Source organism: Cygnus olor, chromosome 4 (assembly GCF_009769625.2).
Source record: "Cygnus olor isolate bCygOlo1 chromosome 4, bCygOlo1.pri.v2, whole genome shotgun sequence".
In the NCBI taxonomy this organism is placed as follows: domain Eukaryota; kingdom Metazoa; phylum Chordata; class Aves; order Anseriformes; family Anatidae; genus Cygnus; species Cygnus olor.
In genome coordinates this window covers 35,199,519-35,213,793 of record NC_049172.1, presented here as the reverse complement: position 1 = coordinate 35,213,793, position 14,275 = coordinate 35,199,519, and the positions used below count along the sequence as shown (strand labels likewise).

Here is a 14,275-nt window from a genome sequence, read left to right as displayed (position 1 = left end):
AAAATATCAAAAGGAGAGTGTATTAGCAGATGAAATGTGCACCGACTCAGCTGTTCACATAGGGTGCGGGTCAAGATGCTACATGAGGATGCTTGGCAGAGCAAGTGAAAGAGATGAAGAGTCTCTAATGGTTTTTCTGGGTGAAGGTAAGCAAGCCCCTTCAGGACTTAAATATTTTTTAAAAAGGCTTTGTGGTTATTTTCTCAGTGCCAACACATGCTGCAGAAGTATTCATAGAGTGTATATAAAACTGTTTTCACAGGGGAGGAAAGAAGCAAATTACACATTTGTGCTGTCAGATACAACCAACTTCTCTTCTGTAATATCATGGTTGTGTCCTAAGTTCCTATACATCTCCATATTGCAGCAAGTACAGTAGTGTGTTATGATTTAGGTGTGGAGTTGCTTTCTATAAATACAAACATAACCGTCCTGAATACGAGCACATTTACTAGTTGAAGCTTCAGTTTGAACAATCGGCTGGAAAGAACCTCAAATGTCATTTAATCTATCTACTGCTCCAAGGCAGGGTCAACTCCAGTTTATCTAATTCCTGACTGAAGCTTGTCTACAATGATATTTCACGACACTGATAGGCAACATATTCCACGGCTGAAGTGTTTTTTACAGTAAGGCTTCCCTGACTGCTTCAATCTTATTCATTGTAACAAAGCTCTTCCCTTTTCAAAGTCCACTGTGAAAGAGTCATTTCTCCTACTTTGCATCAACCTTTTATGCATTTGAAGATCACTACTGTATTTCAGCTGTTGTCTCTCAATAAACCCAGTTGTTTCAACCTTTCTCATGGGCCATATTTATGAGACTTGGGGTCATTTATGGCACTCTCCTCTGATCTCCTTCCAATTGGTCCACATTGTTTTTGAACTGTGGAACCCAAAACACCATGCAATAGTGTCAAAAGCCAGGATGCTCTTAACCCATGCAACTTTTGCTACTTTTCCACAAACCACAGGACCTTGTGTGAAAGGAAATGAATTCTGTTTGATATGATACGCATTTGACAAATCTATGGGACTCTTACTCATTTCCTCGTTTCCTCCTACACTGTTAAAATTATTTACTTGTTTCAGTAGTTTCCTACGAAATTAAGTTAAACTCACTATCTATAATTCCTTGGCCCCTCCTCATTTCCATTTTGAAAAGAGGCATTATGTTTGCCTTTCCCTTGTATTCCAGGGACTCTTTCACCTCCCACAGTCTGCCAAGGATGCTTGCAACCATTCTGCAGCACAGGCCTGGCTGAAGCAAAGAACCCTGAGATGAGTTTTACCTTATCAAACCGACCTGAAAACATCTCACCTCTCTAAGTTTGAACTCGTTCTTCCCCTACTTCAGGCTGAGCTCTTAACTCCCTTATTGACACTAGCTGTGTTTATGTCTTGAAAAGGCATATACTTAGTTGCATATGCTCTATCAAACACGTTTTCATATTTTGAAAAACAGCACGAAAATATTCAAGTACTAGTCATTTCACTGACTGAACATAATGAATTAAGCAGTATCAAGTGACTCTAAGCAGGACTCTAAGACAGTATTTTGTGACTTTACACTAGAACATCTTATCACTAAGAGATTTTAAATGACAAATATCTCAATATTATTTTGATAAATTAATTCTAATAATTAAAACACTGCCCCCCAAAATGTGCAGACTTAAACATATACATTTCGCTCATATTAAGTAAAAGACTGTTATCTGTTTGTGATTACTGAATACACTACATGCTTTGTTTTCACTTGTACATCCTAGTTTTGAGGTTTAAGAAATTTATTGTGAGACTGGGAAGATATACCTTAGAATATTTTTAGTAACAAAGCTGAAATTTTATCAATATCGGAATAGGCAACAGAACAACAATATAAAAACAGAAAGAAAAATCCACCTTTCCATGAGGTCTTAACGATACACCTGAAATCTGAGCTGAAAAGACTACGTTGCGCGTCCTGTAATAACCATTTATTTTATGTATGCAAAAATATTATCCTACAATTAATAACATACTGGTAGCATTACTTGCCACACTGAAATGAAAAACATTTAAGCAGAAAAGCCAGCAAACAGTTACTTTTATTTCCTCTTCAACAAAACAGGCTATGAATGTTACTGTTGTTTTGCTCAAAAGCTTATCTTCTGACTTACCCAGGGTGAGGGATTTGTGTGTGGAACAGAAAATGATAGCCACTGTATCTGCCGGTGTGAAACCAGAGTCATTCCTAGAAAAGAAAGAGTTTTAATAACCTCTAATAACAAAAACCTTCTTAAAACATCATCAATCAAATATATTACTTTGAGGATCCATATGCAAGTTCACATCACTTTGATCAGTTCTAGTGACAGAAATAATTCTACCAACAAATGAACAGTAGTGTTTGATTTTTTTTTTAAGCAGAATTGTTTCTCAGTTGTTGCAAACTCTCTACTGAATATGCTCCCCTGTGAAAGAGAGGAATTCTGAACACACAGTATGTAGGACAAATTTTATTCCAGCCAGGGCTATTTTTGCAAACATGCTATATCACAGCAGTGGCAGGTTTGCCTCTGTGAAAAAAAATAATAAAAAAGAGCATGACCTATGATTTTCTTTCCTAGTATGTAACGGTTACAAGAAGCTCAATTTAGACAGTATACTGAGTCTACACTATAAACATTGCTTAGAACAGGTAGTTATCTTCCACTTCAGAGAAAAACTTCATCTAAAGATTTACACATTGGAAGCAATGCCGGGAAAGGTGGAAAAATGACATGCAGAGGTATATGACTTGTTAATGGATCACTCTTTGGTCCAAATTTGGAATAATTTTCTGAGATTCTAAATATTTATCATGCTGTCTGAACTGGTTACTACTTACAGCATTTTAGATTTTACAGTTGGGGCAGATCTTTCCTCCAGATCAAGTATAGCCATTCAAAAGTTATATAAAATTGCCTTCCAAGGTCACAGTATGACCTTGTCACAGAGAAATTTCCTTGTGGCACTAAAAAAAGCGTAAGTAGCTGTAAGACATGGCACCTTTCTTTATGATTCCCCCTTACAGATATTGTATAATTTATATAAAGCATATGTCTGGAGTCTGCTGTATTGTGACACTTCACATTCAGCAGAGTGCTGCTGAGGAAAATACTCCAGGAAGCACAAATCAGAGGACAGTGCTGGATATTCTAACTAGCTCAAGTGATGCACTGTGAAGCCTTTGGCTAACACCATTCTCACAGTACTGTTTTTTGAGAAGTAAACATACAACTGTTCTTCTTAGAAAGAAGAATACCTATAAGAAAGAAAGAATACCTATACCAAACCTTAATTTTGGACAATTGCCTTTTAAGAACCACCATATAAATGTAACAGATTTGACATATACAGAGAGGAGTGGATTGCCAGCCCAGCAAATGTATCTTGAGATGTAAAAAGTCAAACTGAGTTCTCTCTCTCATATGTCATCAGCATGTCTGCAGGGCAAATTATACCTTCAGTGACATCTGTGCAAATCCATTTTTTTTTTCAGTGGATGAGGTATAGCAGTGATTGATTGAGATTTAACAACTCTGTAATTAACACACAAGAAAGGACAGAATTCAGGTCCTGCTCTCTTAGTCTATGAAATGCTAACAGAAAATGCAGTAAGGACAATATGAAATATCAAAATGAGGTCACCCCTATTCGGAAACCTGTGCTTTCACATTTTTGTATCACACAAAACCAAAATATCACACAAAAATATTCAAGCATTCTGTTATAGGACACTCATTTACCTTGTAGAGAAGAGGAAGGTCAAAAACATGAAGCTCATCTGAACAGAAAATACTGAAAGAGAAACAAGGTAAAACTGGACTTGCATCACAGAAGTGAAGGTCATTTAAATCTCTGCAAGTACCATGTATGCGCCTTTTGCACTCACACAACAGATCAGAAGGTAGGCTAGACCAAGTCAATTGAGAGAAATCCAATGACAGCCTTTAAAGGCTGGTGATTAGGACAATCATGTCTGCAAGAACAATATGTATCATCACATCCAAGACAGGGCTAGTATTCTGACTACACAAGTTCTTCCCGAGGTAACTTCTGAATGAAATATTTCTTGAAACAATGAATTACAGAGAAATTCACTGTTGCATGCTGCACATCTGTTTTCACTAGTTTTGCTTATGGGATCAACAACATAAAACCTCTTGGATGTGCTTTGGTTGCCAAGTATTTAAATGTAGCCCCCTTTCTATTTAACAGAAGAAAGTACAACGTGTAAGCATGATTGCAATAAATATTCTCACACAGTGGGTATATTACTCTCCTGATGAATGATCACTATTAACAGGAGATAATCATACACATTTAATTCCCTCTGAGACAAAGGCTAATTCCTGAACTGGGCAGCATACATCAGACAAAGCAGCTGTTCATTCAAGCTCAGTCAACTTTGTAAGTGTGGATGGGTTTTGTGCATCCTGAGGGGAGGACTCCTCTCTGCCAGCTCACGTGATGCCCGCAGGGGTTCTGGGACACGCAGAGCCCATACTCGATCTGCAGAGATGCAGGGAATGAGCTCAGGGAGCAGAGGCGGCTTCCCAGCTGTGCTGTGAGTAGCTGCTGGGGCTGCAGAGACCAGCTCTGCGCTGGAGGGCAGGAACTCCCCGCAGAGCTGGAGGAGAAGCCCTATGACCTGTACGGCCCTTTTCGGGGGGAGTGTGCTGGGGGGAGGGCTCTTACTTTCAGCAGAATCTGGGGGTGAGTCCTCTCCCTTCTCCTTGCAAAACTTGTGAATGCAATAAGGCTAATGTGTCCCTGAGGGTAGTGCAAGCCAAGACAATGCATTTGATTTTGACCCCAGTTTATAACTGGGCAACATGGCAGGGATATTAGCTATTACCAGTGACATTTTCCATTCTCTTACATACGTTTCCTAGGATGTATAAATGTCACCTCAGCATGCACTTAATACTTCCTTCGTGAACTACGGAAGCAAACCATTGTTCCTGAATTACAGTATTTCTGCAGCTAAGTACATTAACTTAATATGCACAGAAAAAAAATCCCTTAATACGTATACTTCTGTAAAGCAATATGCATGTGTTACTACCAATTATCCCTCGTGCATATTTTGCTGTGGCTAGCATATTAACATAAAAATTCCATGGCAACATTAATCAGCAGAATAATAAATGCAGTTTCATCTCAAAATCTTTGTGCTAATTTCACATCCTGGTAGTAACATAACACACGCATCCAGCCAACACATCCAATGTAGGTTCAAAAACTTTTTTCTAGAATATAGCATACATACTTATCTCCACAACTTCCTTATTGTTCAGTTTTATAAATGTTTTAGCAAAAACAAATGCCTAATAAGTTCCTAGCAGTTTCAAGGCTTATGTTAATATTTGTACTAAGAAACTCCAATTATGCACACTGGAAATGAAAACGTATATATAATGATTTTAATGCATTGTACTGCAAGTGGTGTACATAATTACACACGGCACAAATGCAGAGCTGTCTCTGTCAAAAGAAAGTAAAAGAAGGGAAATGGAAGCAACCAGCCCACAACTGTTCAAGGAAAAACGTGCCTTTTTATCTCAAAGGCAACTTTTTTTCAAAGTAGTGACCATCACAGTAATGAAATTACTTTGTTCTCTTTCTCTGCATGTTATGTCAGAGTTGGAGATTTCCATGTCTCTCTTTTTCTCTGACAACCCTACACTGATTTAGGCACGTGGTCCTTCTCAGATGCCTGTGCAAACAAGTATTGCCTCCATTTTGCAAAAGCTCATTTGAATGGCTTCCTTCTTCTTTGCTTCCAGAATAAAGCAGTTACACAGTACCAGTTATAATTCTATGTAACATTTGACACACATATACTGTTTCATAATTAAAAAAAAAGGCCACAACTAGAACATGTAAAATGGAATAAAAAGTGACCCACTAAGTGCAGAGGCAAATTTCCCACTGACTTTAGTGAAGGTTGGATTTATATAAGATACATGATTCTTATTAGACAGAAACATGTGCACATACACATACTTCAGGAAAGTGATGCACTGATTTCTTAAAGTCTAACAGTTTTAGAAAACATAAGACGTGATTTATACTGTAGCATACTGTAGTTACCTCTGCTTCAAGCAAACTGAAACTCCTGTCTCTGCACAGTCTGAAGCAAGACAGGAATTACCTACAGGGAGAGAAGACAGTGCCTGTATACCACTGCCCTTCCCTGGGAGGTAGTGATCTGCAAGTGTATTTTTAACTGATGGCAAAGATACCAGCAGTCTATTCTCATGTGTGCATTATTTAAGGCTGAATGAATAGAGTGCTTCTAAAAACTCTGCACCAAATGTGTTCATCCACAGAAATGTATCAACACCTTCGAACTCCCAACTAGTTTCTAGGTTTGTAACATGGTCAGGAACTATTTAAAAGTTTTAACAATGCTTTTGAGTAACAGCTTAAACCCAGATATTTCCTTTCTGTTTGGAATGTCTCATTTGTGCAAATATGGCTGTTTAAAAAACAAGAAGACAAATCAGAACAGTCAGAAACACTTGGAAAGTAATACCATGCCCCTTTACAAGGGAAGGTCCACTGAGTAGTCTCAGGAACACCTAAGTAGCAGGGTTCACCCTTATCAAAATGCTTACTCAATCTCCTAAAAGCATCCAGCCCCTAAGAAGTCTGGTAATCTATTTTGCTAGACACATTAAAAGTACAAGCTCTAGCCCCATTTCAGCATTACCCCAGCCCCATCCTTTGCAATACATATAGCTCATTGCACCCATGAATCACTGATAAATAAGATGTTTTAAGACTGAACTTACTTATGAACACTATTACGATCAAGCTAAATTTGTCAAGGTCGATATTTGGATTGGCAAAAGTATCACAGAATGTGGTGTAGATGATCATCAGGAGCACACAGCTGCTGATAGCGCCAAATGGAGGCTTCTTCCTTTCAAGCCAGTCCCTGATGTATCTTCGGACAATCTGAAACACAGAAATCAACAGGTTGCCTCTTTTCAAAGATGCAGGGAACCAAGTTGGGCATCACAAAGTGAATCTGACAGCGGAAAGACACAAAGAGAAGAGAGTAATTTGGATGACGGCCACAGTGGATTTCAAAGCTTCCCTGCCACACAACTCTTCTTCTCGGGAATTTAACATTTGTAGTGCAACTTCCACTGGGCGTCCATAATGAGAGTATATTTTCAAGTACATTCAAATCCATCCTTAATCATGCCAAATGTTCTTTGCTAGCTGTCACTGAGACATGCCCATTAAGCCTCCCCAAAGTTTACCTCCTCTGCTGATACTAATGGATGTATGTAATTATCACAGTCCCCATTGCATCAACAGACAATTCCAAGTGCAACTTTGGGAATCTTAAAAATCTGACATCTTCAGGAATTTCATGATGGTAGATAATCGAAAGTGATCCATGGAACATTTTAATATTTAAATAGCTAGCGATGCACCAGAAGTTTTTAATTAAATTATAACTCAAGCTTGAAAAGCAAAAGTGCATGTGTTGTGGGAGTTTAAATAATTCAAACTCTGAATATCTAGAGTTTTTGTAAATCCAAAGACAAATGCCATTTGCACGCTTTCAGAATACGAGAATTAACACATGAAAACAAGCAAACCTACTCTACTTAGCCTAACTTTTGCAATTTCAGGAAATTGAATATGAAGTTGTTTTTCAATATTTTTTTTTAGAAACAACTATAAATTTTAAAGTAAATTCAACTTTCAAATTATGCCAAACACTACAGGACTATGCATCAGCAGATACAATACATCTATTTCAGCCCTGCCTGGGGAGTCGCTTTCATTTTTTCTCTTCACTGTATATGCTTTGAAAAAACTTTTTAAAGCTTTTCTCATACAGCTGTGACTTGTGTTAATTTTTCAGCGATCCCATTATCTTGCCTAATTTCTCCTGAGACTTCCCAATAGTCTCTGTTACCATACTCTTTCAGAAATAATAGCACAAGATCCTGCAACGACTCTACCAAGAAGGCTCTAAAGGTATCTCATTACCTTCCCATAGCAGTACCATTAATAAGCAACACCACTATCAGTTTAATAATACAGAGCATTTTAGAGGTATTCAAGATTAATATCAAAACATCATCACCAAAGCTACCACAGGACCTTTTCACACACTAACCGCCAAAGCCACTGGATTGACCTCAGAGCTGTCAGCTTTCCTCACTGCCTTCCCAGCTTGTTTGCAAATCTCTCAGTAGGGAAGTCCTGTAAGCAGCTATACCGGTAACCACGGAAAATAGGCTCGATAAGCCACATGGCAAGACACCCACTAAAAACTTTGCGCGTGAGGTTCACAAAAAGCTAAGCAGGCTGAAGACCAGTGCTCACCTCACAGCACTTGTAAGCTTCCTGCTGATGAAGAATAACAGATATACAGGAAAACACACAAGAAAACTCTCGGCACGCCAGTGAAAACACAACTTTAAAATTTCACACTTGCCAGATGTTAGAGAGAGAACGTAACTCAGTGATACAGCCAAACTTCTGAAAGAGCACTGAGAGGAGTCCATCAGGCACCTCCCTACAGGCCAGCAGGTAGGAATACACCGCCATGTTGATGGAAGGGAGCCAGGACAGCTGTGTGCAGAAATTCAGTGTGCAGCGTGACAGAGATCAACTGGGAAGACCAGATGAGCCTATTCTGGACTTTGCAAGCAATAAGCACAGATTTTCACCTCTAAAGTGAGTGTTTTCTAAGGAAGTTAAAAATAATTCCTATTACAACTTAAATTAAGGTCACTTTGGGGAAAAAGAAAAGCTACTTGAGACCACACATGCATGGTCCTTCCACCAGGCTCATTAATGAGATGCTGAAAAAAGAAAAGTTATGGTTAATTATGCCACAGGTATAATTAACTGGAGGTATTTATTATGAGACCTATAACCTTGTGTCTGTACAAGGTATAAATACAATGTGCATGACAATATGAACTTCATACACATTTAACATAGACAGATGTATAAGAGAAAGGAAAACATTTTAAAGCTGCAAGCAGTATTTCCTCAAAATCTTCAATCAGATGACACCTTCTTTAGATATCCACCTTTACTGAGTCTGCAACTATTGTGAATGAGTAAGCATAAGTACCATTATGGCTTTTTACTGCACTTTATGTTAAAAAAAAAAAAGACAATCAGATTCTGAAGGACTAAACTGTGGCTTTAGAAAATCATCAGATCAACCCAGTGTCATGCTACACATAGATTGTAAAAACACAGATAAGTACATCCTCTCTAACACAGTATCCAATACCTTTTTATTTTCTCACAGATTCAAAAAAATCTATAATTTCAGAGGTGAATTCAGCCTATGATCATTGATTCCACATAATCCAAATTCTTATATAATTTAAGAGGAGAAAAAAATAACCCTACAGGTATTTGTAAGAGCTCAACTAGATTTTTTAACAGGGAAGCTCATGTCTGCTGAATCATTTTGACTGAAAAACAATCTATTTGTTACTTATTCATGCCCTGCAGAATTGTTTGAGGACAAGGATACTTTGAAAGCCTTTCAGTTCTTAACCCAATTTTATAACTTTCCCGTGTTAAAACATAGGAGCTTAAACAAAACAAAACAAGCTTATTATTTCACTACACATCTTGGCAAATCCCACAAATACAATACAGACAACACACACTAGGAGTACAGTGTCAGCCAGGGAACCTGGCAGCTCTGTGGCGACAGCACACACTGACAAAAAGTCTAATAGAGGTTGAAAAGCCACGGATAACACAGGTTGAAATGATTAAATAAAGAATCTGCTAGGTAAAGTTGGAGCCTGGACAGAAATGTTAAGCTTCATTTGTCTGCAAACACAGAGAGAGCTAACACAATGATTCTTGCATGTTATGAGCTGTACTAGATATGCCAGACTCGAGCACTATACTGGGGTGCTGCTTCTTAGTTGAAATGATAGATCCCACAATTTTGAAGTACACGCCACTACAAGGGGGGGACAAGAGAGGGACAAGCACCAGAGACAAGCACTCGAGAAAATGTCTGAAGTGATGTTCCTGTGAACAGATGAACTCACAGCCTGGAGCAGAAATGTGAAGGACTGACATCCAAAACAGATGCATCAGACTGGCACACTGATGAAAAAGAGCAAAAAGGACAGTACTCTTTAGATGCAATAAATCCACAGATCCTAGTGAAAAGGAATTCCTCACATAAGAAATGAAATTAAAAACAATGCGTTGTTAAGGGATGGGAAAAAAGGCAGAGATGTTGGAAAAGTAATCACTGTGAAATATAAAAGCAGTTAAAAACATACTTTACATGGGGAAATGCTGCAGGATGTTACCACATCAGAGAAAGCATGCACAGTTTTTTAAGGTACAACTCTAAAGGTACAAAGGCCTTGCAACCCCTGTCGCTGCTGAGACTCCTGCAGAATTACTTCTATGAGGAGAGCTTGTGGCCTCTGGGCCTACAGTAGCAATCCCCTTAAACACGAAGAACTGCAAGGATTTTCATGCAGATTCACATGCCAGCCTCAAAAGTGCAGGGAATTCCTGATGGCTGACCCAGAGGTTGCACGTGAAAAAAGAGGCATGGTGAACCTTTCCCTCAAACTGCGGCTCAGTAGAGAAAAGAGAGGAAGAGAAGTAAAATTTAGTATAAGGCGATATTTTATAAATAAATTGTATTAGGAGAGATGCTGAAAAAAAACCAAACACAAAAGTTAGATGGTAACTAAACAAAAACATGTCCATCAGGCAACCACCTCCTGGTGCCTTGGTCCAAGTAACCTCCAAAGGTTCTTGAAAGGCATCAGCTCAAATTCACTTAGAGACACAATTCCAGGCTCAAAATTTCCTCTTGCCCCAAATTTATTTTCCAGCAACAAAGGAATGTAATAACACATGAATTAACAGTCGTACGCCCATTTCAAATTAGTTCTTCTACCAGACTGGTTACATTTAGAGTATTTTTCCTCCAGACTGCTCGGTATCCTGCCATAACCTTCTTGTTCAAACACCAGTCTTCCTAAGCAAATGGGCTAAACTGCTCTTCTGCTTAATTCACTTAACGTGCCCTGTACAAACACAATTTGCTCTTCCAGGAAAGCAGGTAAATAAGACTCATCTGTTACAAAATCTTACATGAAAATAGTACGAGATACATTGTAGAAAAATAATTCACTTATCTTATTATACCTTCACAACAGTCACACTACATACCTAGAGAAATCCATCAGTAAAATACAGTTAGACTGTTTCCACCTGCCTGCTCACATGCTGGACAGCCAAGATTAAAAAAAAAATGTAATAAGCAATGTAATTCATTAATGTTCATTATTAATTGAACTAAACAGAACAAGGAGCATTTTTCTCCCACCAACAAATATGCAATGGAGCCATCTCTGGCATACGTAATAAAGTACATCTTTTAAAACCTACCTAGGTCTTTAACTTACTTTTTTGTAAACACCTGAAATGACAAACTAGGGGAAATGTTTATGAAGTCACTTTTTCTGTTCCTACAATAGTATCTCTTGGTATTTGCATCATTATGCAAAGTAGTTTTTTTCTGAATTTATCAATTCTTTGGGACTGATTTAGCCTTTAAGAAAATTTACAACATTTTTACTGCACTTTTGCTCCTATTGTTTTTTAGCTGTTGGTATGGACTTCAAAATACCTGGACAAAACACCTGGGCTTTAACAATTCAACAAAGAAATGCATGCCACTTCTTCCTTGTGTTGAAATTCACAAGGAAACAAGCTGAAACAATGCTGGATTTATCATTATCCCTAAATGCCGCAGTTACCTAATATACTTTGTATTTTAAGGTAAGATTGCTAACTCATTCCTAACTATTATTTATAGCAAAAGAACTTTGCAAACCAAAATTTTCTTTTGAAAAGCTATCAGTCAGGCTCAAAGGATACCTGTAACAGATCCGTGACTTCTCAATATCCCTTCTTATATAGTGATGGTGAACTAAGAAAGAAGTCTGCATGGAATACTTGGAACTACTTCACTGAAGCTGGAAAACATGAAAGGGGGGAATATACTGAAAAATTAATAAAGAAAGTGAACGACGAAGACAGAGATCGTGAAAACCACTAGAAAGCATTAGATACTGGGATAGAAGGGAGATTACATGGATTGTAAGAAATAATATAGATGTCCTGGTTTCAGCTAGGACAGAGTTAATTTTCCTCCTAGTAGCTGGTAGGGTGCTATGTTTTGGATTAGGATGAGAAGAGCGCTGATAACATGCTGATGTTTTAATTGTTGTAGAGCAGTGTTTACACCAAGCCAAGGACTTTTCAGCTTCTCGCTCTGTCCTGCTAGCGAGCAGGCTAGGGATGCAGCAGGAGCTGGGAGGGGACAGACCCAGGACAGCTGACCCAAACTGGCCAAAGGGGTATTCCATACCATCTGACGTCATGCTGAACAATATATAGGGGTGGCTAGCCGGGGTGGGGGGGCCGGCTGCTCGGGGATAGGCTGGGCATCGGTCAGCGGGTGGTGAGCAATTGCATTGTGCATCACTTGTTTCGTACACATTATTATTATTAATACTATTATCATTATTATTATTATTATTGTTATTATTATTTTCCTGTCTTAATAAACTGTCTTTCTCTCAGCTCACAGGCTTCACTTTCCCGTTTCTCTCCCCCATCCCAGAGAGGGAGGGGGGAGGGTGAGCGAACGGCTGTGTGGTGTTTAGCTGCCAGCCGGGCTAAACCACAACGATAGATAAATTGCAACTTCTCAGATTTATGTTATATCATAATCCTCCATACCTCCAAGGTCCATATTGCAGCTCAAACACACAGACCTTTTTCCAGAGCAGACCTCACATCACTGGGACAGTACCAGTGTCAAGGTGTGCATTCTCACCTACTCCTATATGCTGTCATAAAGGCCCAAACTTTGTACCAGCTCACCCACCATTCCATAGCTTCTAGGACATCAACAAATGTCAGATTTGCCCTTATTTTAGAGCATGCAATCTAATTTAGTATGTCTTTTCTGGAGATAGGAAAGAAAACCACAAAATTATTTTTGCAATCTGGAAAGTAAATATTTACAAGCCTCTTGTTTTCCTTCCTCAGCTTACCAAATTCCTCTAAAAGCTACTATATTCCAGTCTTCCCATCAATTTACTCCCAGGAGGTAACTCCTGACACATATACGCCTTCAAACCAAGCTTTATAAAGCCCACATGAGGCCATTTTGAAAATTAACTTACACATTTTGGAGCAATTTACAACTGTTGCCTTAAAACATTAAGAACAGGTGCAACATGGCAAAAAATGTGAAGTGAGTCTGTAACAGCAGTATGTTACTTTCTTCATATTTCTGTAGGGATTAGGTTCTGTTCCCTCTTTGAGTCAAGTGTCAGTAGGGAATGAACTGTGGTACAAACGTTGTTTATCTGCCATCTCAGTTTTCTGCAACAAGCTTCCAGAAGCACTCGTTTCCCAGGATAGCACTCTTCCTCCTCCTCCCTGCAACTCCCCAGAGTCTGAAGAAAAAGCAGAGCTGCTTCCGTATGAGTTTAAGTTACAAGAACAAAAGCATTTGACACTGCTCCCTTTTTATAACAGTTTCTTTGAGTATTGTTTCCCCTCTCCACAATATACAAACATTATGTTTAGGTGAATGGTTCCTTCTGCTCACTAGTAACTGCCACATGACCTTCCCTTTTGATTTATTCTTTAAAAATAAATACATTGCTAAGCCTTTTAGTTTCAATTTCACTGACAACTTGTATTGCAACGTAGCACTCTTTTTAAGTTGCATTTATAAACACACCTCCAAAATGCTGATAGGGTTCCTCTGGAACATTCTGGGCAATGACGCAGAAGGCACTTAAAATCCTTTACTTGTAGAACATCATGATTTTTAGTGTTACTACTTTCAGCTAGGATTTCTGTTCAACTGACTTCATTTTATAGATTTGGGAAGAAGAACTACTAGAATCATAACATTAATTTTAGCTTTAGTTAAGGTCTGTTTAATATGAAGTGCCCACTTTACGCTGGCAGACAAATTACCAATGGGGCAACTAGAGAATGCATGAATGATAATGTACAGACAAGCTTTTTATTATTTATTCATAGAAAACAGTGGGTTTTGGTGTGCTGCTTTGAAAAATGTTCAAACTAGTAGAATATAATGAAAGCACAGTGAAAATTCTATTTCATTAACATTTAATCATAAATCGCTCTTTAATATAAAACATAAAATAAGT

General features: G+C 38.4%; 1 protein-coding gene across 6 annotated transcripts in view; it reads right to left on the bottom strand.

The window, feature by feature from the left end:
* SLC10A7 (solute carrier family 10 member 7) overlaps positions 1-14,275 on the bottom strand; it is a 149,973-nt gene that overhangs the window by 21,292 nt on the left and 114,406 nt on the right. For all 6 annotated transcript variants that reach the window (XM_040554889.1, XM_040554887.1, XM_040554883.1 and 3 more), the window contains 3 exons: positions 6,827-6,992; positions 3,773-3,824; positions 2,162-2,235 (listed from right to left, as the gene is read on the bottom strand). In XM_040554889.1, the coding sequence (XP_040410823.1) occupies positions 2,162-2,235; positions 3,773-3,824; positions 6,827-6,992 (292 nt within the window). The remainder of the gene's footprint in view (positions 1-2,161; positions 2,236-3,772; positions 3,825-6,826; positions 6,993-14,275) is intronic.